Consider the following 27,755-nt stretch of genomic DNA (forward strand, 5'->3'; position numbering starts at 1 on the left):
GCATTGAAAGTTTAAGAAAGACTGTAACAACTCCCTTCTTGTCCTCCAAACACTGAACAGAAAGTGTGGTTTAAAAAAAAACTGCACGTGGTAATGTCATCATGACAGACCAGTCTCTGAAAGTAAACCAAACACAGTGTCAGTGGTCGTGAATTATGCATATGTTTCCACCTCTTACATTCCTCTGGGGTCTTGTGGCCTGGGAGAAGAACAACTGACCTCAATTCTGATTTTTATTTTTATATTGAAATCTTTGACCCATTCTGGAATATGCCAGAACATAGATTCTGCTGTTAAATTGTCCTGATAAAGGGTCTTGTCCTGAAACTTTGGCTGCTTATTCCTCTCCCTAACTGCTGCCTGATTTTCTGAGGTCAGCAAACAGAACTGCTAACTTTTCTATTAATTACACAGTTTTTGGAATACGAACACTGCAATCCACAGCTTGTAATTTCCCTTTGGGAGTTGTGCTTTAGAACTGACTGTACGACCTGGTGTTTTTGCGGAATCCTGAAGGATTTGGTGAACTGGATTCTCGATAATGTAGGTATAGCCACGGCAGCCATTGCTGGAGTGGACTTCTGGCTAGATTGAAGCAGCAGGGCCTGGGACCTGGACCGAAAAATGAACCAATGTTTAGCTGATTTAAGTGCCGAGCCAGATAAAAATGATCAAGGTGTCAAGGGCAGAGGATGAGCTGGTGTTCAGCTCACTACTCCGGGAGGCTTAATGCACTGCAGCTCTGACCTCACTCTGCAGCTACATGGTCTGCAGCTGTCGAGCTCCTGGACCAGCTTCACTCGCCTCAGCTCTGAAATGGCTCTGTGACTATGGACTCACTTTCAGGGACTCTGCGAATCATGTTCCGTGTGTTATTTGTTTACTTTTTTATTATTTGCACGTTTTGTTTTTTTTTCTACACTTTGGGTATTCGACAGTTGTGTGACATTTTTTTCATGGATTCTATTCTGTTTCTTTGTTTTGTGGCTGCCTGCAAGAAGACAAATCTCAAGGTTGTATATGGTATACATACTAAATGTATTTTGAACATTTTGAAATTTGCTGGAGTTTTTTTGGAAGACTGTTGTGGCACTTTGTATGTGGTCACTAAACACTCTGTAAAATGTGATTGTGGTTTTAATTTTGTTTTCAGTGCACATTTGCTTCCTGTGAAGGCAATGCAGAAGATCTTGTTGGCCAATGTATGATTAGTGTTTGATTCGCATGGTTGTTTTGAGGATATTGTGTATATTTTTGGATATGATCCTAAACCACTGAGCACATCTGCTGTCATGGGAAAGTAGCATCCATTATCAAAGATCTCCACCACCCAGGTCATGCTGTCTTCTCACTGCTGCTGTCAGATAGAAGGTACAAGAGCCTCAGGATTCACACCACCAGGTTCAAGAATAGTTAACTACCCCTCAACCATCAGGCTCTTAAATAAAGGTGGATAACTTCATTTACTTGCCCCATCATTGAAATGATCCCACAACTGATGATCTCACATTATGGACTTACTATCTCATTATCTCGTGTTCGCATTATTTATTGCTTTTGTGGAATCTCAAAATTGCATATGGTATATATACTTGAAGTTTGATGGAAGTCGGTGTTTAATGTTGATTTTACAGGAACCGCTATCAGTAATGGATGAGAAAACTATTTGTTGCTGCTGTTGTGCCTCAGGACCAGTCGTGCTAAATGCCAAAATTGATCGGAAAGGATACGTTCCAGGTAAAAATCTGGAGCACTGGAAACTGTTGAATTTCCTACCCTGTGTATATCACATTCACAATAACGTAATATTCAACCACCACACGCTTTCTATTTAGTAACTTCTAAGTGGTTTCTCAAAACTATTTCTGTCATACTGAATAAGGTGGTGAGAGGGTTTTCACTGCACGATGAGGCCAACACTTCATATTCTGCCTGGTTAGGCTCCAACCTGATGGCATGAACATTGATTTCTTCACCTCCAGTAACTTTTTCCCTCTGTTTTTTTCTCCCCCCTTCCCTCTTCTATTCCCCATCCCTTGACCTCTTACCACTTCTCCTCACCTGCTTCGCACCTCCCCCTGTTGCCCCTCCTCCTTCCCTTTCTCCCGTGGTCCGCTCACCTCTCCTATCCAATTCCTGCTTCAGCCCTTTACTTGTTCCACCTGTGACCTTCCAGCTTCTTACTTTATCCCCTCTCCCCCACTCATCTGGTCTCATCTATCACATGTCAGCTTCCAGGTAAGTCTCCTCTACACCTCTAAAGCTTCCACATTCTTCAATATAATGAGCCAACCAGAACTGAACACAATACTCCATGTGTGGTCTGACCAATGTTTTATAACATTACCTCATAGCTCTTGGAACTCGCACCCTGAATTTGTTACATTTCAACAGGAAATTCATTGACTCCAGCGTGCAGGATGGCGGTTGGTGTGATGCTGTTACTGCTCAGGGTGTCGGAGGTTGGACATGACCTTTAGGGAATATGGAATAAAGAATGGGGAAGGGATGCTGCAGTTCAATCCCAATGTCATTCATAAGGAGCCTGTGTCGGTCCTCCTGTGGAATGCATGGCTCTTCACTGGGGGCTCTGATTTCCTTCCATAGTCAAAGATGTACCGGTTGGTAGGTTAATTGGTTATAGTAAATTGCCTTCTGATTAGGCTGGGGTTAAAGGAGGGTTGCTGAGTGGCGTGGTTCAAGTTCAGAAGAGCCTGTTGCGTTCTGTACCTCGAAATAAATAAATCTAGTAAATTATTTTCTATCTCCCTTCTTTTATGGAAAGAGGTTTATCGTCTGAAGTTTTTAATCTGTCTAGAGCTTTCCAGAACAAAGATTTTGAAGATTACAGCCAATATATATACTATCTCAATATACACATTTTAAAAACTCTAACCGCCCTGTAGAGTACTGGTTAGCGTATTCGCTTTAGAGCGCCAGCGATTGCTGATTGAGGTTCAACTCCTACTGCTGTCTTTCAGGAGTTTCTGTTCTTCCTGTGACCATGTGGGTTTGCTTGGGTTCTTGCTCCATACCAAGAACGTACAGTTAGGGTTAGTAAATTGTGGCCATGTTATGTAGGTGTCATAATCATGGCAACCTTTGCAGACTATCCCCTATATATCCTCACAGGATGGATTTGATGCAAGCAATGCATTTCACTCTGTTTTGATGCACATGTCACAAAAAAAGCTAATCATAGGCAGACCACGGCAGTTCATTGTTGTGAAAACTTTTCCCAACTATTTATTGTATTTGGAGATGCAGTACAGAACAGGTTCTTCTGGCCTTTCTAGCCACACCGCCTGGCAACCTCTGATTTAATCCTAATCTAATCATGGGACAACTTGGAGTGACCAATTAATTTACCAATTGGTACAGGGAGGATGTACGGAATCCTTGCAGATGATGCTGAAATTGAACTCCGAACTCTGCCTGAGCTGTTATAACATTCAGCTAACAGCCATGCTACCATGGCAGTCTTCCCATCATTATTATTATTGTAATTTATTCATTGTTTTATTCATCTACTGTTGATTGAGAGGGAATACATAAGATTATGTAAACTGGACTTTGCTCTTTTTCCAGGTGAAACAATTCAAGTATTTGCTGAAATTGAGAATCACTCGTCCCGCAAAGTCAATCCAACGGCAGCCATTTTTAAAACAATCACCTACCATGCAAAATTCAAAAAAAATACGTCCTCCGAGCTTGTTACCAAAATCCAGGGAGAGGCAGTACTAGCCAGACAGAAAGACAGCCGGATTACAATGCTGTTGAAAATTCCAGAAGTTCCTCCAACACTGATGTACTGCACTATTATCCAGATGGAGTATTCCATTCAGGTAGATAGCATTTTGAATTATACTTTTCAGTGTGGTCAATGGACAATATGACCATGCCACAAAGTGTGTGGTAATGTTCAAGATGGAACTTGCTGTTACAGATATTGCCTTGTTTGTCTTAATATTTCTTCACCCACTTTATTGACTGCTGTCACCTTTTATCAGGACCCCAATCAGTACGATTTAGTTCAAAATCTCTTCTAAATTGGAAGGAAATGACACCAGATTATGATAGAGTACAGAACAAACACATTGGCCCGCGATATCTCTGCCCACCATGCCCACCATTCGGAGAAGAAAGTCTAAGAATCGGAGCGGGAGTGCAGCGGAAGCCATTTAGAATTTTTCGTTTTTTCATCGGAGTTAAGAGAGGCGGGACTGCGCAGGCGTGTGATGTCGAGCAGTGAAGCGCGGAAGATTTAAAAGGAACACAGCCTTATACAGCGGGCAGCGTCGCTTTGCAGGCTGCGGAGTAAGCCAGGAGCAGAGTGAAGGCCTAAGGGCTTTGGCTCGACGGGCTTAGGCAGAAATGGGTGAGGCGAAGTAGGTTTGGTTTTCAATTTTTCCTGTTATTTGAGGAAAGGGCGGGAAGTATGAGTGTGAGGGCAGCTTGTTGTTCTCGGTGTCGGATGTGGAGGTCCTGGAGTCTCCCAGCCTCCCGGATGTCCACATCTGTGCCAGGTGCACTGAGCTGCAGCTCCTAAAGGACCACATTAGGGAACTGGAGCTGCAGCTTGATGACCTTCGTCTGGTCAGGGAGAGTGAGGAGTTGATAGAGAGGAGTTACAAGCAGGTGATGACACCGAGGCCATGGGAGGAAGACAAGTGGGTCACGGTTAGGAAGTGTAAGGGGAAGGGGCAGGTACTAGAGAGTACCGCAGTGGCTGTGCCCCTTGACAATAAGTACTCCTGTTTGAGTACTGTTGGGGGGCGGGGACAGCTTACCTGGGGGAAGCAACAGTGGCCGTGCCTCCGCACAGAGTCCGGCCCTGTAGCTCAGAAGGGTAGGGAAAGGAAGAGGAGGGCAGTAGTAATAGGGGACTCGATAGTTAGGGGGTCAGATAGGCAATTCTGTGGATGCAGTCAGGAGACCCGGATGGTAGTTTGCCTACCTGGTGCCAGGGTCTGGGATGTTTCTGATCGTGTCTAAAATATCCTGAAGTGGGAGGGTGAGGAGCCAGAGGTCGTGGTACATATAGGTACCAATGACATAGGTAGGAAAAGGGAAGAGGTCCTGAAAGGAGAATATAGGGAGTTAGGAAGGGAGTTGAGAAAAAGGACCGCAAAGGTAGTAATTTCGGGATTACTGCCTGTACCACACGACAGTGAGAGTAGGAATGCAATGAGGTGGAGGATAAATGCGTGGCTGAGGGATTGGAGCAGGGGGCAGGGATTCAAGTTTTTGGATCATTGGGACCTCTTTTGGCGCAGGTGTGACCTGTACAAAAAGGATGGGTTGCACTTAAATCCTAGGGGGACCAATATCCTGGCGGGGAGATTTGTGAGGGCTACTGAGGAGACTTTAAACTAGAATGGTTGGGGGGTGGGAATCAAATTGAAGAGACTAGGAGAGAGGAGGGTAGTTCACAAATAGAGAAAGCTCATAGACAGTGTGTGAGGGAGAATAGGGAGGGGACAGAGAATGGGAGCCCACAGACCGAAGATGGAGGGGAAAAGGAAAAAAAAAGGTAACAAAGTTGTTTGCTCCATTAGGGATGGACAGAGATTGGGAGGTGGAGAGTTTCTTAAATGCATCTATTTTAAATCTAGGAGCATTGTAAGAAAGGTGGATGAGCTTAGAGCATGGATTGATACCTGGAAATATAATGTTGTAGCTATTAGTGAAATGTGGTTGCAGGAGGGGTGTGATTGGCAACTAAGTATTCCAGGATTTCATTGCTTCTGGTGTGATAGAATAGGAGGGGCAAGAGGGGGAGGTGTTGCATTGCTTGTCAGAGAATATATAACAGCGGTGCTCTGGCAGGATAGATTAGTGGACTCGTCTAGGGAGGCTATTTGGGTGGAATTGAGGAATAGGAAAGGTGTTGTGACACTTATAGGGGTGTATTATAGACCACCTAATGGGGACCGAGAACTGGAGGAGCAAATTTGTAAGGAGATAGCAGATATTTGTAGTAAGCACAAGGTTGTGATTGTGGGAGATTTTAATTTTCCACACATTGACTGGGAAGCCCATTCTGTAAAAGGGCTGGATGGTTTGGAGTTTGTAAAATGTGTGCAAGATAGTTTTCTGCAGCAATACATAGAAGTACCAACTAGAGAACGGGCAGTGTTGGATCTCCTGTTAGGGAATGAGATAGGGCAGGTGACAGAGGTACGTGTTGGGGAGCACTTCAGGTCCAGTGATCACAATACCATTAGTTTCAATATAATTATGGAGGAGGATAGGACTGGACCCAGGGTTGAGATTTTTGATTGGAGAAAGGCTAACTTTGAGGAGATGCGAAAGGATTTAGAAGGAGTGGATTGGGACAATTTGTTTTATGGGAAAGATATAATAGAGAAATGGAAGTCATTTAAAGGTGACATTTTGAGGGTTCAGGATCTTTATGTTCCTGTTAGGTTGAAAGGAAAGGTTAAAAGTTTGAGAGAGCCGTGGTTTTCAAGGGTTATTGGAAACTTGGTTCGGAAAAAGAGAGGGATCTACAATAAATACAGGCAGCTTGGAGTAAACAAGGAATATAAAGAATGTAAAAAGAATCTTAAGAAAGAAATTTGAAAAGCTAAAAGAAGATATGAAGCTGCTTTGGCAAGTAAGGGAAAATAAATCCAAAGCGTTTCTACAGTTATATTAATAGCAAAAGGATAGTGAGAGATAAAATTGGTCCCTTAGAGAATCAGAGTGGACAGCTATGTGCGGAGCCAAAAGAGAAGGGGGAGATTATGAACAATTTCTTTTCTTTGGTATTCACTAAGGAGGAGGATATTGAATTGTGTAAGGTAAGGGAAACAAGTAGGGTAGTTATGGAAAGTATAAAAGGAGAGGAAGTACTGACACTTTTAAGGAATATAGTCATAGTCATAGTCATACATTATTGATCCCAGGGGGAAATTGGTTTTCGCTACAGTTGCACCATAAATAATAAATAGTAATAGAACCATAAATAGTTAAATAGTAATATGTAAATTATGCCAGTAAATTACGAAATAAGTCCAGGACCAGCCATTTGGCACAGGGTGTCTGACCCTCCAAGGGAGGAGTTGTAAAGTTTGATGGCCACAGGCAGGAATGACTTCCTATGACGCTCTGTGCTGCATCTTGGAGGAATGTGTCTCTGGCTGAATGTACTCCTGTGCCCACCCAGTACATTATGTAGTGGATGGGAGACATTGACCAAGATGGCATGCAACTTAGACAGCATCCTCTTTTCAGACACCACCGTGAGAGAGTCCAGTTCCATCCCCACAACATCACTGGCCTTACAAATAAGTTTGTTGATTCTGTTGGTGTCTGCTACCCTCAGCCTACTGCCCCAGCACACAACAGCAAACATGATAGCACTGGCCACCACAGACTCGTAGAACATCCTCAGCATCGTCCGGCAGATGTTAAAGGACCTCAGTCTCCTCAGGAAATAGAGATGGCTCTGACCCTTCTTATAGACAGCCTCAGTGTTCTTTGACCAGTCCAGTTTATTGTCAATACGTGTCCCCAGGTATTTGTAATCCTCCACCATGTCCACACTGACCCCCTGGATGGAAACAGGGGTCGCCGGTACCTTAGCTCTCCTCAGGTCTACCACCAGCTGCTTAGTCTTTTTCGCATTAAGCTGCAGATAATTCTGCTCACATCAGGTGACAAAGTTTCCTACAGTAGCCCTGTACTCAACCTCATCTCCCTTGCTGATGCATCCAACTATGGCAGAGTCATCCGAAAACTTCTGAAGATGACAAGACTCTGTGCAGTAGTTGAAGTCCGAGATGTAAATAGTGAAGAGAAAGGAAGACAAGACAGTCCCCTGTGGAGCCCTGGTGCTGCTGATCACTCTGTCGGACACACAGCGTTGCAAGCACACTTACTTTGGTCGCCAGTCAGGTAATCAAGAATCCATGACACCAGGGGAGCATCCACCTGCATCGCTGTCAGCTTCTCCCCCAGCAGAACAGGGCGGATGGTGTTGAACACACTGGAGGCGTCAAAAAACATGACCCTCACGGTGCTCGCTGGCTTGTCCAGGTGGGGGTAGACACGGTTCAGCAGGTAGATGATGGCATCCTCAATTCCTAGTTGGGGCTGGTAGGCGAACTGGAGGGGATCTAAGTGTGGCCTGACCATAGGCCGGAGCAGCTCCAGAACAAGTATCTCCAGGGTCTTCATGATGTGGGAGGTCAATGCCACCGGTCTGTAGTCATTGAGGCCGCAGGGGTGCAGCGTCTTCGGCACAGGGATGGGGCAGGACGTTTTCCACAGTACAAGAACCCTCCGGAGCCTCAGGCTCGGGTTGAATACATGGCGAAGTACTCCACATAGCTGAGGGGCACAGGCTTTGAGCACCCTGGTACTGACACCATCCGGTCCTGCAGCTTTGCTTGGGTTGAGACATTTCAGCTGTCTTCTCACCTGTTCAGCTGTGAAGCTCACCGTGGTGGTTTTATGTTGGGGAGGGGTGTAGTCATGAGAGCGGGGTGGGGGACTGTGAGGAGGGGTAGGAGAGGAGAGTGGAACATGTGTTGATTGGGGGCCGACAACAGATGGCTCATGTGGGGGATGGGCAGGGGTCACAATGTCAAATCTGTTAAAGAATTGGTTAAGTCTCCGGGTCCAGACAGGATATTCCCTCGGACCTTGAGGGAAGTTAGTGTGGAATTAGCAGGGGCTCTGACAGAAATATTTCAAATGTCATTAGAAACGGGGATGGTGCCGGAGTATTGGCGTATTGCTGAGGTTGTTCCATTGTTTAAAAAGGGTTCTAAGAGTAAACCTAGCAATTATCGGCCTGTGAGTTTGACGTCAGTGGGGGGTAACTTGATGGAAAGTACTCTTAGAGATGGCATATATAATTATCTGGATAGACAGGGTCTGATTAGGAACAGTCAACATGGACTTGTGCGTGGAAGGTCACGTTTGACAAATCTTATTGAATTTTTGAGGTTTCTAGGAAAGTTGATGAGGGTAAAGTGGTGGATGTTGTCTATATGGACTTCAGTAAGGCCTTTGACAAGGTTCCACACAGAAGGTTAGTTAGGAAGGTTCAATCGTTAGGTACTAATATCGCAGTAGTGAAATGGATTCAGCAGTACCTGGATGGGAGATGCCAGAGAGAAGTGATGGATAACTGTGTGTCAGATTGGAGGCCAGTGACCAGTGGTGTGCCTCAAGGATCTGTACTGGGTTCAATGTTGTTTGTCATATATGTTAATGATCTGGATGATGGGGTGGTAAATTGGATGAGTAAGTATGCAGATGATACTAAGATAGGTGGAGTTGTGGATAATAAAGTAGGTTTTCAAAGCTTGCAGAGAGATTTAGGCCAGTTAGAATAGTGGGCTGAAAGATGTTAGATGGACTTTAATGCTAATAAATGTGAGGTACTACATTTTGGTAGGACTAATCAAAATAGGACATACATGGTAAATGGTAGGGCATTGAAGAATACAGTAGAACAGAGAGATCTAGGAATAATGGTGCATAGTTCGCTGAAGGTGGAATCTCATGTGGGTAGGGTGGTGAAGAAAGCTTTTGGTATGCTGGCCTTTATTAATCAGAGCATTGAGTATAGGAGTTGGGATGTAATGTTGAGATTCTATAAGGCATTGGTAAGGCCAAATTTGGAGTATTGTGTACAGTTCTGGTCACCGAATTATAGGAAAGATGTCAATAAAATTGAGAGAGTACAGAGGAGATTTACTAGAATGCTGCCTGGCTTTCATCTCCTAAGTTACAGAGAAAGGTTAAACAAGTTGGGTCTTTATTCTTTGGAACATAGAAGGTTGAGGGGGGACTTGATAGAGGTATTTAAAATTATGAGGGGGATAGATAGAGTTGACATGGATAGGCTTTTTCCATTGAGAGTGGGGGAGATTCAAACAAGAGGACATGAGTTGAGAGTTAAAGGGTAAAAGTTTAGGGGTAACATGAGGGAGAACTTCTTTACTCAGAGAGTGGTGGCTGTGTGTAACGAGCTTCCAGCAGAAGTGGTTGAGGCAGGTCCGATGTTATCATTTAAAGTTAAATTGGATAGATATATGGACAGGAAAGGAATGGAGGGTTGTCAGCTGAGTGCAGGTCGGTGGGACTAGGTGTGAGTAAGAGTTCGGCATGGACTAGAAGGGCCGAGATAGCCTGTTTCCGTGCTGTGATTGTTATATGGTTATATGACACCAATTTAAGCTCATCACGTCTGCCTGCACGTGGTCCATATCCCTTCAGTCTCTGCCTGCTCGTGTGTCTGTCCAAAAGCCTCTTAAACACTGCTCTCATACCTGTTTGCACCACTTCTTCTGGTAACTTCTTGTACTGTAGTAATGAAATAAGCCCGTATGCTGTAAATCAGCCCAGATTCCTTAACGATGTTATAACCAGTGGGAGGTGGTGTGGATAAGCTCCCACTACCAATTAAATGCTCCCAATGGTGTGCATCTCAAATAGCATCTGACAACCAAGTCCAGCTCCTGGCCTTCACATGTGACTTAGCTGCTAAGCCTGGTGGATCTGTTTCTACTGACAGGAGAAGGGAAAAGGCGGGTTACTGGCTACTTTAAATCAGTCACTTCAGGCAGATGGGGCTCGTCAGCCGTGGTTGGCAGCTCGGCTAAGAGAAGGAGAACCGATCTCTAACCTTCACTGCTCTGTGGCTCTACCCACTCATGGGGAAGGCTTCAGGAGTAAACCCTGAGGAAAAAATTCGGAGCTGGAGTCCCTGAGGTGGTCTTGTGTTGAATTTAATGCTGACTGGCAATTCCTGCGATGCTGCTGGTACCAATCTGTATCAGTCTCTGCCGTTCCTTTCGGCTCATCGGGTGCATAGAGAGGAGGAACCTGCTGCATGGGCGACAGCTTCCTCTCCATACCATACTGCCCTGGCTTGCGTATCACATGGGACAGCTGGGATGCATTATCCTTGGTCGACCTCAGTCAATGGATGGCCTCAATTAGTCCACGTGTTGTTGGGACTGTAAGAGCTTTAAAATGACAAGCTGACGGGGAGAATGTGTAAACTCCACATGGATGCACAGTTAGGACATCTGGCTCAGTTACAAGAGAGTGTTGGTGAGGCCTGCTAGACATTTGGCGTCCTGACTGGAGAAAAACTATGCTTACCTTAGACCACCAGCAGCAAAGGTTCACCGGACTGATCTCTGACAAGGCAAGTCTATGGTCGGAAGTGTGCTGGCCAGACACATGTGTTTAGACGAATGAAGAGGGATCTTGTTGAGTTCCTGCCGGGCCACACAGAATGGATCTGGGCAGGATGGGGTTTTCTTCTCATATGCAGAATATAGACAGTGGGTCACAATCTCAAGACATGAGGTGCGATATCTACAGCTGAGATGAGAGTGGTGAATCTGTGGAGTTCTCTGCCAAGGAGAGGTGGTGGAAGCCATGTCATTAAATTTATTTATTTAGAAATACAGTCGGAATGGGTCCTTCCAGTCCTCCCAGCAACCCCCAATTTAACCCTAATCTAATTACTGGACAATTTACAATGACCAATTAACATACTACCCAGTACATATTTGGACTGTGGGTGGAAACTGGAGGATCTACAGAAAACCCAAGCATTCCACGGGGAGGACGTAGAGACCCCTTACAGAGGATGTTGCAATTGAACTTTGAACTCTGACATCCCGAGCTGCAATAGTGTGACGCTAACCATGGCCTTGTATACTTAAGAAGATAGATTTCCAGACAAAGAAGTCATAAAGGCACGTATGGAGAGAGCAGGGATATGGTATTGAGACAGGAGGTCAGCCCTGATTGTACCAAATGGCATAGCACCGCAGTCCTCAACCACTGGGCCATGGACCGGTACCGGGCCGCAAAGCATGTGCTACCGTGCCATGAGGAAATGATATGATTTGGCGATAGGAGTCAGCTGCACCTTTCCTCATTCCCTGTCACGCCCACTGTTGAACTTGAACGCACGCGAGGTCATTACCCGCTCATCATCCATGTCAGTGCGGAAAGGAGATCAACTCCTCGAGCTTGCAAATGACGGCAGGCTGAAAAGTATGTTTGACATAACATCCCTGCCGGCATTCTTGATCAAAGTCAAGGCTGAATATCCCGAGACAGTCACAAAAGCACTGAAAACGTTGCTTCCATTTCCAACATTATCTCTGCAATGAATACAACGAAAACTAAATTGTGGAACAGACTGGACATAAGGAACCCCCTTCGAGTATCACTGTCTCCTATCACTCCTCACTGACACCGTCTTGTTGCAGGGAAACAAGCCCAGGGATCCCACTGATTCAGCGATATTTTTGTGTTGCAACGATTTTATATGTTTATACGGGGAAAATACGTGCTGTGTGTTTAATATCCAAACATTACTTAAAATGTTATGATGCTATTGACTTATAAGTGACTTATATAACCATATAACGATTACAGCACGGAAACAGGCCATCTCTGCCCTTCTAGTCCATGCTGAACGCTACTCTCACCTAGTCCCATCGACCTGCAATCAGCCCATAACCCTCCATTCCTTTCCTATCCATATACCTATCCAATTTTTCTTTAAATGATAATATCGGACCTGCCTCTAACACTTCTGCAGAAAGTTTGTTCAACACTTACTTCAAGCTCCCCTGTCCTCCCCCGATAGTTGACTTATCACTATATTCATGCGAGGAAAATATGTGCTGTGTGTTTAATATTAAATTTGTTAGATAAACCCTTTTAGAAACAAAATTGAGTGTATTAGCCACTTATCACCTATATTCCAGTCGTGATTAACATCACCCCCCCCCCCCCGCCACCGGAACAGAATTGTCAAAAACGATTAGTAGAAAAAAATCGGCCCGTACACGCATGCTCAGGTCACGCATGCACACACAGGTGCCCACGCAAGGCTTCATGGTCATGGTAGTCTTTCTCGGGGTAAGCACAACGTATTTGACTGCTACTCTTGTCCGTTGGCAACCCTACCCCACCCCTCCCCCCCCCGGGGTCAGCCAGTCCACAAGAATATTGTCAAAATAAACCGGTCCGCGGTGCAAAAACGTTGGGGAGCCCTGGCATAGTAGACCTAAACATCCAAATGGCCAACTTCTTCTGTTCCAGTTCCCCATGTTTCCTTCTGTAAATGGCAATTGCATGTCTTCGGTGATTGAATGTGCTTTGTCTTGGGATCCATCTTGCAGTGTGACCAGCACGCACAATGTTGGAGGAACTCAGCAGATCTGGCACCATGTATGGGGCCTTCATCAGGACTGGAAAAGAAGGGGAGAGGAAGCCAGAATAAGGAGGGGTGGGGAGAGGGAGGAGTACCTGCTGCCAGGTGATGGCTGAGAACAGATGAAGGGAAAGATGGTAGGTGGGGGAGTGAAAATGAAATAGGAAACTGGTAAGACGTAGTTGGATGAGGTAAAGGGCTGAAGGAGGCGAATCTAATAGAAGGGAGTGAGCTGTGGAGGAAGGGGAAGGGGAGCCAGTAGAAGGAGATGAGGGGTAGCCATGTGAGGAATGGAAAAAAGAGGAGGTTGGAAAAATTCCTGGAAGTTGGAGAATCAATTTTTATGCCATCAGGTTGAAGGCTACCCAGACGCAATGAGGTGTCACATGTCCAAACTCAGTTTGGCCTCATCTTGGTAGTAAAGATAAGGCCATAGACTGGTCTGTCACCAGTTGTTTGTGCAAATCTGAGACTAAGTTCTGATAACCTATTCCAAATTATTGCTGCAACATATCTCCTCAGTTAAAGCTGCCATTAAATTAATGAGCAGGGATAGAGGCCTTTTCTAAAAATGGATTCTGTGATGGGTGGCAGAGTATTAATTTCTATTTTCCTCTGAGGGGTCCTTATTAAGGTTTGGCTGTAATCTGATATACTTGTTTTGCCTGTATACAGACGTAAGGGAGAGCTGTACTTGGCTGCATTTCCAGAGCACATTTAAAGCTGTGATATGCATGAGATATAATTAGGCACCTGTTTCAATATAATACAGTGAACAATACAATATCAATATCGTAACTGGATTTTAGATTGCAAAGCTGTTTACAGGCAATTCAAATTTATTCATTTGAATAAATACAGAGATGCAGTGTGGAATTGGCCCTTCCGGCCCTTTGAGCCACACTGCCAGCAACCCACTGATTTAACCCTAGCCTAATCACAGCACAATTTAAAATGATTAATTACGTTACTACCCAGTATAACTTTGGACTGTGGGAGAAAACCAGAAGAACTGGAGAAAACCAATACTTTCTATGGGGAAACCATTATGAAATGCTTTGAGTGACTGTCATGGAGCACATTAATGCCTTTCTCCCAGCTACACTGCACCCTTTCCAGTTTGCTTATCACTTGAATTGATCCACTGATGCCATAGCCTCTGCCCTCCACTCTGTCCTGTCCCACCTGGCAACTGGGGGTCTCATATGCCAGACTGCTGTTTAGACTTCAGTTCAGTATTCTGTACCATTATACACGAGAAACTGGTGGGGCAACTGTCCTCGCTGAGTCTCAGCACCTCCCTCTGCAATTGGATACTGGAATTAGTCAGTCTGCGTGGGCAGCAACATCTCTCATCCCATGACCCTGAGCACTGGCACTCCGCAAGGCTGTGAGCTCAGTCCGCTACTGTTCACACTGCTTATACACGACTGTGTCGCAGGATCCAGCTCAAACCGTGTCATCAAGTGTGTAGATAACACAACAGTGGTTGGCCTCAGCAAAAGCGATGATGAGAGGGAGTATCGAGAGGAAGTGGAGCAACTGGTGAGTCGGTGTGAGAAGAACAACAACCTAAGGCTGAACTTTGAGAAGACAAAGGAAGTCATTGTGAACTTCAGAAAAGTGCAGGCAAACCATCCCCCTCTGTGAATACAAGGCTCCTCCATACAGAGAGTTAAGCGCACAAAGTTCCTGGGAATTCACATCACAAATGACCTCACCTGGTCCCTTAATATCACCTCCCTGAACAAGAATACACAGCAACGCCTCCACTTCCTAACAAGATTGATGCAAGCAAGGCTCGCACCCTCCCACCTCCACCTTGTCTCAACAGGAGCACCATTGAGAGCATCCTGACAAGTTGCATCTCCATCTGGTGTGGGAGCAGTCAAGCATCAGACTAGAAGTCCCTCCAAAGGACTGTGAGAACAGATGAGAGGATCATAAGGATCTCCCTACCATCCATCGGGGACATTTATCAGGAGTGCTGCATACACAGGGCCCTTCGTATCATTAAAGATCCCACCCATCCATCCAGCATTTTTCTTGACTTTTCTACCATCAGCAGGGACTATGATGCATAAAAACAAGACTGGTCAGGATAAGAAACAGTTTCTTCCTCCAGGCCATTAGGCTAATGAACTCCTTGCCACATCGTATTCATACCTCTGTTCCATACCTTTACAATATTTAATATCAATGCACCTTAGTTTGCTATTTATGTGTAATTCATCTGGAGATTTTTATCCTTATCGTGTGTTATGAGGTTTACACCTTGGTTTGAAGAAACATTGTCTTTCTATATAGTGTACCTTATATTGGCTTGACTCCTTACAGAGGATGCTTGGATTGAGCTCCAAACTCCAAAGTCCCGAGCTGTAATGGTGTTGCACTATCTGCTATGTTATCATGGCATCCAGTAAATTGTACTTCTCAAAGTGATTATAAACAATGGAATAATTCAACAAAATTTGTTTCCTCGTTCTTCAGTAGAAGTTTGCAGACTGGATGTGAACCATCAAATGTTTGAATCAGTGTGGCAACTACAGTGGCTGAGCAAGGACAAAAGACAATAGCACACATTTTGCAAAGAAATAGACAATATAGTTTTTAAATCATTAAGGAAATGTTTGTTTTTCAGGTGTCAGTGCAGATTCCAAGAGCAACGAATTTAACCGTCAACTTGCCAATAGTTATTGGTACACTTCCAAAGCATCCTTACGCTGAACCAGCGGGTGATTTTAATGTCCATTATGGGATGGATTACAGTGGGGTAAACCAAGCACTCCCTGTTGGACCTGAAGGTAAGGGCAAGGTTGAGTTATTGGGTGATAGAGCAGAGAAACAGCCTGTTGGGTCCACCGACCATTCTTCTTCGGCCCATCACTCATACTGGGGCAGAGTCCGTCCACAGGAGGTCACCAGAGTCCTCAGTCATGGGCTAATGGGAGGGTGATTGGCCCTGTGGCTTCCACTTTCACCACACTACTTCATACATCTTCTCGATAAGCCTTCCTCTTCCTCTCAGGAATGAGGTCTTATAGCTTCTGTTGGAATTTCTGGAGATCTGGGTCTTTACGGGATGGGATGCTAGCCCCATGCTCATTCCTCCTTTTACAGCCGGGCTTGGGACCATCCATGTGGAGTTTTTATGGAGTCACAATTAAAATGAATTCTGTTTGCTTTAACCTTTTAGCTTAAAGTTAACAATTTTTACAGCATTATTCCATCACAGCAATGATAATAAAGTATAATGCAGTGGAACAGAGGCTCAGATAATCAAAACTTTTTTCATTAACCATCATTTGTGTGTAATCTGACATGTCATATGATGTGGGTGGTCATGGAAAGACCACGACCATGATTGTTCTTGAGGAAATTTTTCTACAGAAGTGGTTTGCCATTGCACTGCTGGGCAGTGTCTTTGCAAGACGGGTGACCCAGCCATTATCAATTCTCTTCAGAGATTGTCTGCCTGTAGTCAGTGATATGCACCAGCTGTACATGCGGCCATCCACCGCCTGCTCCCATGGCTTCACGTGACCCTGATCGGGGAAAGTGGGTGGTAAGCAGGTGCTACACTTGGCCAAGTGTGACCTGCAGGATGGCAGAGGGAAGGAGTGCCTTGCACCTCCTTGGGTAGAGATGCATCTCCACCCCACCATACATCATAGAGAACCCATTTCCACAAATTCTACACTAAACCATTCCTATTCTCTTCTATCACTCTTGCAATAAGAACAATTAGCCTATCAATCTGCACCTCTTTCAGATGAGAGAAGAAACTGCAGCACTGGGAGATCCCACCTAGTCATAAGGAAAGGAGACCATACAAACTCTAGAGCAACACACATAAATTTCTGGAGGAACTCAGAAAGTCAGGTAGCAGCTATGGTGGGCGGGGGGGGTGGGGTGGTGGGGGTGAGGAAGAGTTGACATTTCAAGGCAAGATGTCATGGTCCGGATCGGGGTCCGTTTATATTTAGCTTGTTTACGTTACGATCCGGACCGTTGATTCCCTGTTTTCCCATGTCCCTCAACTTTGGTGATTAGAGGCAATTAACACTTGGCTGAACCGGTAGTTTATAGTCTCTGGCTTCCAGCCGTTCGGTGTGGGAGCGTTTGCAAAGTCACCAAGGTATGGCGTGCCAATGTCATCTGGCCGGAGCAAGCCTAGTCTCCGCCCGAAGCGAGTGCTGGTAATTCGCCTTTCCTCACCTGAGCAACCCTGTCAAGCTCCCCTGCCAAAGCGAGCCTGCAAAGTTTCCTCACTGAGGTGGGTCTGTCAGTTAACCCACCGGCCTGTACCCGAGGAGGGGTCCCGGCTCTCTGTTCTGTGTGTGAGTCCCGGCCCTATATCCTGTACCCAAGGAGGGGTCCCGACTCTGTGTTCTGAGTGGGTATCCATGGCTCCATGTACCTGCTCCCCGAGACTGAGGCTCTATGTTCCCATGTTCTTCCTCTCCCTAGCCCATGTCATGTCCTTGCCTGGTTCTGGGGTCCGAGCCCGAGGCAAGACCCAGGTACTGGGTCCTTGCCCAGTCTCTGGCTCGGAGTCCATACCCTAGCCTCTTCATGTCTCCTCTAGTTCTGGGAGCCGATTCCGAGTCCAAGCCCAGACCCTTGTCCCAGCCTAGTCGTAGTCCTGAGTCCTTGTCCAGTTCGCTACTCCTGCTCCTGCCCAGCTCTCCTGGTATCGAACAATAAACTAAATCTAAGTAACCTCACAAGATGTGTCTTGCATTTGGGTCCACCCTTGCTCCCAATGCCCTGCCAGTGTGACACAAGACCCTTCATCAGGACTGGAAAGGAAGGAGGAAAACATCAGAATAGAAAGATGGGGAAGGGAAAAAGGAAAAGCTAGAAGGTGATAGGTGAAGCCAGATGGATGGGAAGGGTAAAGGGCTGGAGAAGGAATCTGATAGGAGAGGACAGTGGACCGTGGGAGATGGGGAGAGGAGGAGGTGATAGGCAGATAAGGAGAAAAGATAAAAAGCCAGATTGGGGAATAAAGGGAGAGGGGAAAAGAAAAAAAGTAGCAGGAGATGTCAATGTTCATGCCATCAGTTTGGAGGTTACCTAGGTGGAATATGAGGATTTGCTCCTCCACCCTGAAAGTGGGCTCATTATGGGAAAAGGGGAGGCCATGGACTGACATGTCAAACTGTGATTTGGGATAGGAATTTAACTGGTTGGCCTCTGTAAAAGTCCATCTGTGGAAGATGGAGTGGAGATGCTTGAACCAAAATGTTGACTGTTTATTCCTCTAGATGCTACCTGACCTGTGTTCCTCCAGCATCTGCAGAACCTCTTGTATTTATGACAAACAAACTTCATACTGGCAGTACCAGAGAGCAGGATCCCGAGTTCACCCTTGACCTCCAGTGTTGCAGTTAAACCACTGACCTTCTTGTGAGCCACTGCCAAGTACAATCAAAGCTCAAAATGCATATATGTCACCATATACAACCCTGAGATTCATTTTCTCCTGGGCATTCACAGTCAGTAAATACAAGAAACACAAGAACCTGCGACTTCATTGGGACAGAGCAAGGTGGGGACCTGGATAGGAGGACTGGTTAGCCGTGTATTAAGCCCCCTCACTGCCCCACCTGATCATCATTTTTGCTGGGAAGTGAGAAAAAACAGTATGGGGCTGTGGGTTACAGGGAGAACTGCAAAGTCCCAGTGGTTCAAAGTCCACCCCAGGCCTGTTCAGTCTAGACATACTGTTAATCTGCCAGGTCCTAATGACTCAGCCCTGGACCATCATCCTCTACACCATTGCCATCCATGTACCTACCAAAACTTCTCCTAACTGTTACAAATCAGATCCTGAGTAATAATTACTTCGTTCTTCTTTACACTTGTGTATGGGAAATTATATTCAACTATCTTGAAATGAACCCACATCCAGCACTTCCACTAGTAGTTAGTTCCACATTCTCACCACCCTCTGAATGAAGTTCCCCCTCAGATTCCCCTTAAATATCTCACCTTTCTTCCTTAACCTATGACCCCTAGGTCTAATCTCACACAACCTGAAAGGGAGAAGCTGAATGCACACCATATCAGAAATTTGTATCCTTCTTTAAAATCTTCACTCGTTCTCCTACGTACAAGGGGAATAAAGTTCTAAACTATTCAATCTATCCCTATAACTTGGGGCATTTCTTTCTTCATTTCCATGTGCATTATTTAGTGTCCACCCCACAATAGTGTCTATGTTGGGACGTCAGTCTGATTAGAGTCTGCCCCATTGAGGGCGTTGCTGTTAGGGGATCTGTTTGGGAAAGGGTGAACTTGTGGTCATAAGATAGGAGCAGCATTAGCCCATTTGGCCCTTTTGAGTTTGCTCTGCCTTTCCATTGTGGCTGATTTATTATCCCTCAACCCCTTCGCCCACCCTCTCCCTTTAACCTTTGATGCCCTGACTAATCAAAAACTTATCAACCTCCAATTTAAATATACCCAATCACCTGGCCTACACAGCCATCCGAAGCAATGAATTCCTCAGATTCACTATCCTCTGGCTAAAGAAATTACTCCACATCCCTGTTCTGAAGGGACCTCCTTCTGTTCTGAGGCTGTGCCCTCTGGTCCTAGACTTGGCAGGCTGGTGAATGGCAAGAGTACAAAGATCTTCACTGTCAGGAAATTCTTGAGATTTATTTACACAATGTTAAAATGGATATTTCATAAACACTCACTTCCCAACATTACAATTTTTAGGTTGATATCTCTACTATTTAGTTTGGCAAGATAAAAGGCCCGATTGCGCACACTAGTTCCCATCAGTCTCACCCCTACTTTTCTGAGTTCCCCACCTGTAATTGTAAACATCCCCTGACTGATAGCACCAACCTCCATTTGATTCTTTTATCACCTGTCCGCACTAAGGAAGAAGTTAGTGTTGGCTACTAACCTATCTGGGAAGTGAGAATGAACCAGAATGCTCGGCTGAAAACACACGATTGCTGGGAGAACTACCCACAGTCTTGTCTCCTTCAGCTACTGCACACAGAGGAAGCACTTGGACGTGAGAAGGAGGGCCACATCATGGCAGAGTGCTATGTGTGTGTCTCTGTGTCTCTCTCATAAAGACTTGTACTGTTTATTCCTTTTGTATAGATTTTTATCACAAATAAAGTTGATTTTTGAAATGTAAAAGAACCAAGTGCCATACAGATGGCAGGTGAGGTCAGGATTAAATCTGGGTTCCGGAAAGCATCAGGCAGCAGTCTAAACTGACCCGCCCAACCTTGACTTTTTCACCACCACCCCTAGCTGCTATTTCATCTTGATTACTTGTGTTGTCAGAGGAGACGTACCTTGGTTCTACAGCCAGAAGACCTTTCCTCTAAAATCCTGGGTGTCAACATCTCCGAAGATCGATCTTGGGCCAAAGATATTGATACATTAGGAGCTTGAGGAGACTTGGTTTGTTACCAAAGGCACTGACAAATTTTGACAGATACGCTGTGGAGAGCATTCTAACTGGCTACATCACGGTCTGGTGTGGAGGGGCTACATCACGGTCTGGTGTGGAGGGGCCACTGCACTGAATCAGAAGAAACTGCCAGAAGTTGTAAGCTCAGCCAGCTCCATCGTGGGCACCAACCTCCCTCAGCACTGAGGACACCTTCAATAGATAATGCCTCAAAAAGGTGGCATCTGTTATTGAAGTCCCACATCACCCAGGACATATCTTTTTTCTCATTGCTACCATCATGGAGGAGGTGCAGGAGCATGAAGACACACACTCTATGTTTCAGGAACAGCTTCTTCCCTTCTACCATCAGATTTCTGAATGGACAATAAACCCATGAACACTACCTCACCATTTTTCCTCTTTTTGCACTGCTTATTTAATGTAATCCTGTATATACATATATAATTGTAATTTACTGTTTCTGTATTATCTATTGTATTGCTGCCACAAAACAACAAATTCCAAAACCTATACCAGTGATATTAAATCTGATTCTAACTGTATACTCAATGTGCCCCTTCGTGAAAGAACATGAGATGCTGAAAGTTAAAGAAGGAGAATCACATTTGCCCATCTTGATGTCCGAGGGTTATGCAGCTGTATTTACATTACAGAGGCCTTTACGCACGGGAATCATCTCACCATTTCACCATGGCCTGGCCTCAGATTGGAGATATTCACTCAAGTAGTTCACTCTGCCTGTGCATGACTTCAAGTTCAAGTTCAGTCTATTGTCATTCATCTGTACACATGTATACCACCAGACAAAACAATGTTCCTCCAGACCAAGGTGCACCACACAGTACATATAACACACACATAACATATACAGTAATATTACTACCTGGAAATTAACATAATATGCATTAAGTATGCAAACGTTTAAGTGAGTGATTATTATTTTGTTTAATTTTTATAATTTAATTACTTTATTTGATTTATTTACATTAATTTTAGTTTTCAATTCATGTTTTAAAACCAATTGCAGCCTCAGGCCTGTGTGTAGCTCTGCGGAACCTGCCTGAGGTAGGGCAGATGGATTTTGGTTGGATTGCTGGGTGGGTTGTTTGGAATGCGAGTCAAACTCAAATGAGACAATTGATTGTATATTGGTAGATAGTTAATGGTTTAATTTTCTACTTTTTCAGTACGTGCTGGGTTTATAGTGAACAACAAGAATACTGGCTTCTACTCATGAAGGGAATGAAAAGTCTTCAGAGGTATCACGGAATGAAGATTAAATGAATCCTGCAGGGTCGGATATATGATGTCTAGTTGGCTCCTCTGTCCTTTGGTATAGTACAATTCCTCAGGAAAGTGTCTTCTACTTAAAAACACAATAAGCTTGAAACAAAAAAAATCATTCATTGTACTATATCGCATTTGTATTTTATTATCTTTATGAATGATATTAACAGACAATAAAATACTTGCACATTAGCCAGTACACTTCAACAATAGTGTTCTTCAATATGTTGGTGTAATTTTCTATTAACCTTCAGAGAAAGTTATAAACGTTCTTAATTTTTAATGAGTTGATACATTACAAATGTGTATGTTTGTGTTGTCATAATATCATCAACTGATGTCTTACATTTATGTACATTCTGTACCCATGAATCTGCAATGTATATAGCAGTAATTAAACTGGAGCAGATTTTTTAAGATAGGTTGCATTATACAAGTTCTTTAATACGACATGTCCAATTGAACCTCTAGACGCAGCTGAATCTGCCGGCATACTCCTCTGTTCTTATTCTGTTTGTTCAACCTCTTCAATGTACAGTTATGTGCAAAATTCTTCGGCACATTCAATGGACCAAATGGCTTAATTCTGCTTCCATGTCTAATGGTCTTGTGTGTTTGTATGTGTATATAGCAAGGTTGCCTAATACCTTTGGACAATACTGTACTAATTTCATGTATTGCACTGTACTGCCACAAAAAAAATCATGGCATACATGGCTGATGATAAACCTGATGCTGATCTGGGTCTCTACTGTGGACTGAGAGTGGGATGGGGACAGGAAGAAGGGAATCATGGTTGGGAAAATGAAGTAGCTACTTTGTCACATATGTCCTGGTCATGTCCCTCATTGAAATCTTTTTGGAAATCTTTATTTTCTACAATTTCTAAAGCTTTGAAAATTAATTTACAACCTAATACATTGACTGTTCTATTTGGAATAGTTCCACATCACATTCAGGGTATTTCATTTTCAAACCAACATGTAATTGCATTCATTACATTGTTGGCAAGAAGAGCTATTTTATTAAAGTGGAAAGATATCTCTGCTCCTACACTAACTCAATGGTTTTCCCGAGTAATGTTATGTCTTAGTTTGGAAAAAATTAGTAGAACTTTTGATCCCCGATTTGATTTTGACAGAAGGTGGGGCTCTTTTGCTAAATATTATCATTTAATTTGAATCAATTTATATGGTTTCCTTCCAATTTTACATTATATAAATGTGATTTGGCGGTTGTTGTTTTCTTTTTCTTCTTTTATATACATAAATTATTGTAAGACGTATTGCTCCGGGAGTTGGTTCCTAATGGGTTTTTTCTCTTTTTTTGTGTTATAGTTAGTGGAGTTTTTTTTTAGTTAGCTGGGGTTCTCTTTTTTCCTTCTTTTATAATTTTTTTTCCTATTAGCATATATGTTTTTTTTCAGCTTTATTAATTATATGTATACTAATTTGTTGAATTTCTGTATTTTATAGCTGTAGAAGACTATATATTAATAAAAAGATTTAAAAATGAAAATGAAACCTGATGCTGATCTGGGTCTTTACTGTGGACTGAGAGTGGGATGGGGACAGGAAGAAGGGAATCATGGTTGGGAAAAAGGGAAGGGAGATGTGTGGAAGTGGGAAGCACCAGAGAGACATTCTGTAATGATCAATAAACTGATTGTCTGGAATCAAATGACCTTGCCTGGTGTCTCCGAGCTGGGTGTATCTGCATCCATGCCAGCCCCTGCCCCCAAACTCTTTTGCCACCTGTCTCATGCATCTTCTGTGGCACTCCACCCTCACTGTTCCCAACATCCTCTGCACCTACCAAGTTTACAAACTCACTCTCCACTCCACTTTGCCAAATACAGTACTTAGGCATCCTAGCTATAGGCTTGGGCACCCTAACTACAGTATATATACATGCCTAAGGCTTTTGCACAGTACATATTTGCCACAACCATCACCATAGAGTAGTGAATTCCACATTCCCACCACTCCTTGGCCAAAGAAATTTTATTTAAATTCCCTTCTTAGGTTTTTGTGTGTTGCTTGAATTTCCAGCATCTGCAGAATTCCTGTTGTTTGCGTTTTAGGTTTGTTATTGACGTTCTAAATTCTCTAAAGAGGCTCTTTCCCGACAGGTGGAGGCATTTCATTACAGCTTTTTTATATTTTTAAAGTCCTCCACTGTTACATTCTGCTCATTTCAGCAATACTGGAACAACATAAAGAAGATCCTGCATATTCATGAACATTCCACATTTTTGGGGGTACCAGCGATCCAGATTTGGTTCTCATCACTTTCGGTAAGGAAGCTGTACGTTCTCCCTGTGACCTCGTATGTTTCCTCTGGGAGCTACAGTTCCCTCGCTCAGTCCAAAGATGTACCAGGTAGTTGGTTAATTGGTCACATGGGTGTAATTGGGCAGTGCAGGCTTGTGGTAACAAGATCCTGTTAATGTGTTGTATCCCTAAATAAAATAAAATTAGATTGTTAAGAGAAAAAAGATCTGTACCAACACCTTTTTTAAATATATGAACTCCCACATTTTTGATATCAACCTTGTAAGTATTGCTTTAATATACCTTTAATTTAATTTCTTAAATCCTTTTTACCTTCTAAGTTGACTTTCTTCGTTCTTTCCATTTCCTTCCATATTTTTTCACTGTGCAGCTGGTGGTGTCTACATTTTGAAAGTATGCCTTTGCTTATGACTAATTCATGCATGGAGTCTTGTGAATGACTTCTCTAACCTGTTAATGCCCCATCCGTTATTTATTTATCTTTTATTATTACATATTTTTTTCTTTTTCTCCTTTTTCTCCCTCCATCCTTCTCACTATACCCCTTTCCCATCCTCTGGGCTTCCCCCCTCTCCCTTTCTTTCTCCCTAGGCCTCCCGTCCGTCCCATGATCCTCTCATATCCCTTTTGCCAATCAACTTTCCAGCTCTTAGCTCCATCCCTCCCCCTCCTGTCTTCTCCTATCATTTTGTATCTCCCCTTCCCCCTCCCACTTTCAAATCTCTTACTAGCTCTTCCTTTGGTTAGTCCTGACGAAGGGTCTCGGCCCGAAACGTCGACTGTTCCTCTTCCTATAGATGCTGCCTGGCCTGCTCCGTTCACCAGCAATTTTTATGTGTGTTGAATGTTTCACTTGTTCTTTTCAACAAATCTATTTTTTATGAACTCCGAACACCTCGTGAAATGTTCTCAGCATAATATTTGCATCGTTACTTGTCAGTGTGTTTAACTTCTTATCTTCTATTTCCCAGCTTCGTAAAATCAGTTTCACTCTAATCTATTGGCTTTGTTTTCTTTATTATTGTCTTTGAATGTTCTACGCTCAGTATTGGGGTTAAAAGCTCCTACTTTTTCTTCTTTTCTCTGATTTTGTTTGATTACGTATTTCCGGATTACATAAGACACAGGAGCAGAATTAGGCCATTTGGCCTATCGAGTTTGCTCCGCCATTCAGTCATAGCTGACTTATTATCCTTCTCAACCCTACTCTTATGCCTTCTGCCCATAACATTTCACACTCTTATTAATCAAGAACCTATCAACTTTCGCCTTAAGTATACACAATGACTTGGATTCCACAGATTCACCACTGGCTAAAGAGATTATAGGAACTATAGGAAACACCCTCTCGACATACAGTCTATTTAGGCCCTTCAATATTTGAGAGGTTTCAATAAGATCCCCCCTCATTCTCCTAAACTCTAGCGAGTACAGGCCCAGAGCCACCAAACGCTCATCAGTTAACCCTTTACACTAAGACCATAAGACATGGGGGCAGAATTAGGCCATTCAGCCCATTGAGTCTGTTCCGCCATTTCATCATGGCTGATCCTAGATCCCATTGTTACATGGATTACAATAGTGACTATTCAGGAAAATGTATTCCATCTACTATAATGCAGGTTAAGCATCATGAAATTGTTTACGGGTTTAAGACACCTCTTCTCCTTCCTCAACTTCCCCTAGTGACCCTCCTCCTTCTCTTTCTCCCATAGTCCACTCTCCAGTCCTCCTTGTTCAACCCTTTACCTCTTCTATCTATCAGGTCCCAGCTTCTTTCTTCATCCCACTCACCTGGCTTCACCTACCACCTGCCAGTTTGTTCTCCTTCCACCTTCTTATTCTGGCTTCTTCCCTCTTCCTTTTCAGTTCCGATGAAGAGTGTTGGTCCAAAATGTTGACTCTTTATTCATTTTTATTGAAGAGCGGATGGTGTGGAGGCAAGTCAGTGGCTATATTTAAAGCAGAGGTTGTTAGGTACTTTATTATTAAGGACGGCAAAGTTTACAATGAGAAGGCAAAAGAAGGATAATGCTGGATTGGTGGAACAGACTCAATGGGCTGAATGGTCTAATTCTGCTTCTATGTCTATGCTTTATGCTGCCTGATCTGCTGAGTTCCTCCAGCATTGTGTGTGTGTTGCTACTGATACAAGGCTTTCTTGTGTCTCTACAAGTCTGTCCAGATTCAGCTGGACCTGGAATACTACCAGAATATAAAGAGATTAAAAAACAAAAGAATGGATGAAGAATAAAAGGAAACATGTATCTATCATCTTCATCAATCCTGTGCCTGAAACATTAAATCACAAGCGAGGAAATCTGCAGATGCTGGAAATCTGAGCAACACACACAAAATGCTGGAGGAACTCAGCAGGCCAGGCAGCATCTATGAAAAAGAGTACAGTCACCATTTCGGGCAGAGACCCTTCGGCAGGACTGCCAAATCAAACTTGCCCAATCGGCAAGTTAATGGGTCACATGGTGCTGGCTCATTGTTACCATGCTGTATCTTTGAATACAAAAGTAAAGTGTTAGCTGATTGCATCAATCTTTTGCCAAAGGGTTGATGCACTATCAATTGCTCCAAAAGACTGGAAGTACAGTAACTACTGAAAGGCTTTTATTAGCAGTAAAATGTGACCTCAACCATGCTGAGTATCTGCCCTGGACAGAGGGGAGGAGCAGTGGCACAATCACCTTTATTCAGGGTCTGTGGGAGGAGCCACAGGAGCAGTCAGCAGAGGGGCCTGTCCAGACAGGTAACCCAGTTACAACATATATATATGGTTTACCACATTCACCCCTCCTTCTTTAAAAAGAGTCCCGTGGGGTGAAGCGACTGACAATATTTAAAAACAAGTATATTTACAGGTCAAGTCTATCAGGCGGTCGAGTCCATCGCTGTGATCTACGTAGCACCGCTGGTAATTGCACCGGCAACGGTGGTTGTGCTGGTTCCAGCCTGACTTGAGGTGTCAGCACGTTAGGCGTCGGTAATCCCTCATGCGTGTGCGTCATGCCCGGTATGGGAGTGTCGTGTGGTGTCTGTGTAGGGCTTGGAGTGCGCAGTGTCTCGTGGGTATATACATCGGTGGGTACGGGGTTAATAGTCACCATGGAGTGTTCAGGTTAGGGGCCCGGAGCTCCTGCGGGCGCCAGGTCGCGGATGGAGACCGTGTTCTCCCGCCCATCAGGTAAAACCACGTAGGCATACTGGGGGTTCGCATGAAGTAAGTGAACCCTCTCAACCATCGGGGAGTATTTATTGCTCCTCGCATGTTTCCGGAGCAGCACTGGCCCCGGGGACATCAGTCAAGTTGGTAGGGTGGTCCCAGCGGTCGACTTTCTGGGAAAAGAAAAGAGTCACTCATGAGGGGTGGCATTGGTGGCCGTGCATAACAGGGAGCGGATGGAGTGGAGTGCCTCGGGAAGGACCTCCTGCCAGCAGGATACCGGCAGTCCCTTTGACCTGAAGTCTAAGAGTGTGGCTTTCCACACCGTGGCATTCTCCT

The 27,755-nt window shown here is 44.2% G+C and overlaps 1 protein-coding gene across 1 annotated transcript in view; it reads left to right on the plus strand.

Moving 5' to 3' along the window:
* LOC134357511 (arrestin domain-containing protein 3-like) overlaps positions 1 to 23,220 on the plus strand; it is a 70,018-nt gene extending 46,798 nt beyond the window's left edge. The window contains exons 4-7 of the mRNA XM_063069132.1: positions 1,635 to 1,737; positions 3,589 to 3,845; positions 15,849 to 16,011; positions 21,848 to 23,220. Of these exons, the coding sequence (XP_062925202.1) occupies positions 1,635 to 1,737; positions 3,589 to 3,845; positions 15,849 to 16,011; positions 21,848 to 21,897 (573 nt within the window). The 3' untranslated portion in view covers positions 21,898 to 23,220. The remainder of the gene's footprint in view (positions 1 to 1,634; positions 1,738 to 3,588; positions 3,846 to 15,848; positions 16,012 to 21,847) is intronic.
* The last annotated feature ends 4,535 nt before the right edge of the window (positions 23,221 to 27,755 follow it).

This window comes from Mobula hypostoma, chromosome 16, assembly GCF_963921235.1.
Source record: "Mobula hypostoma chromosome 16, sMobHyp1.1, whole genome shotgun sequence".
Classification (NCBI taxonomy): Eukaryota; Metazoa; Chordata; class Chondrichthyes; order Myliobatiformes; family Myliobatidae; genus Mobula; species Mobula hypostoma.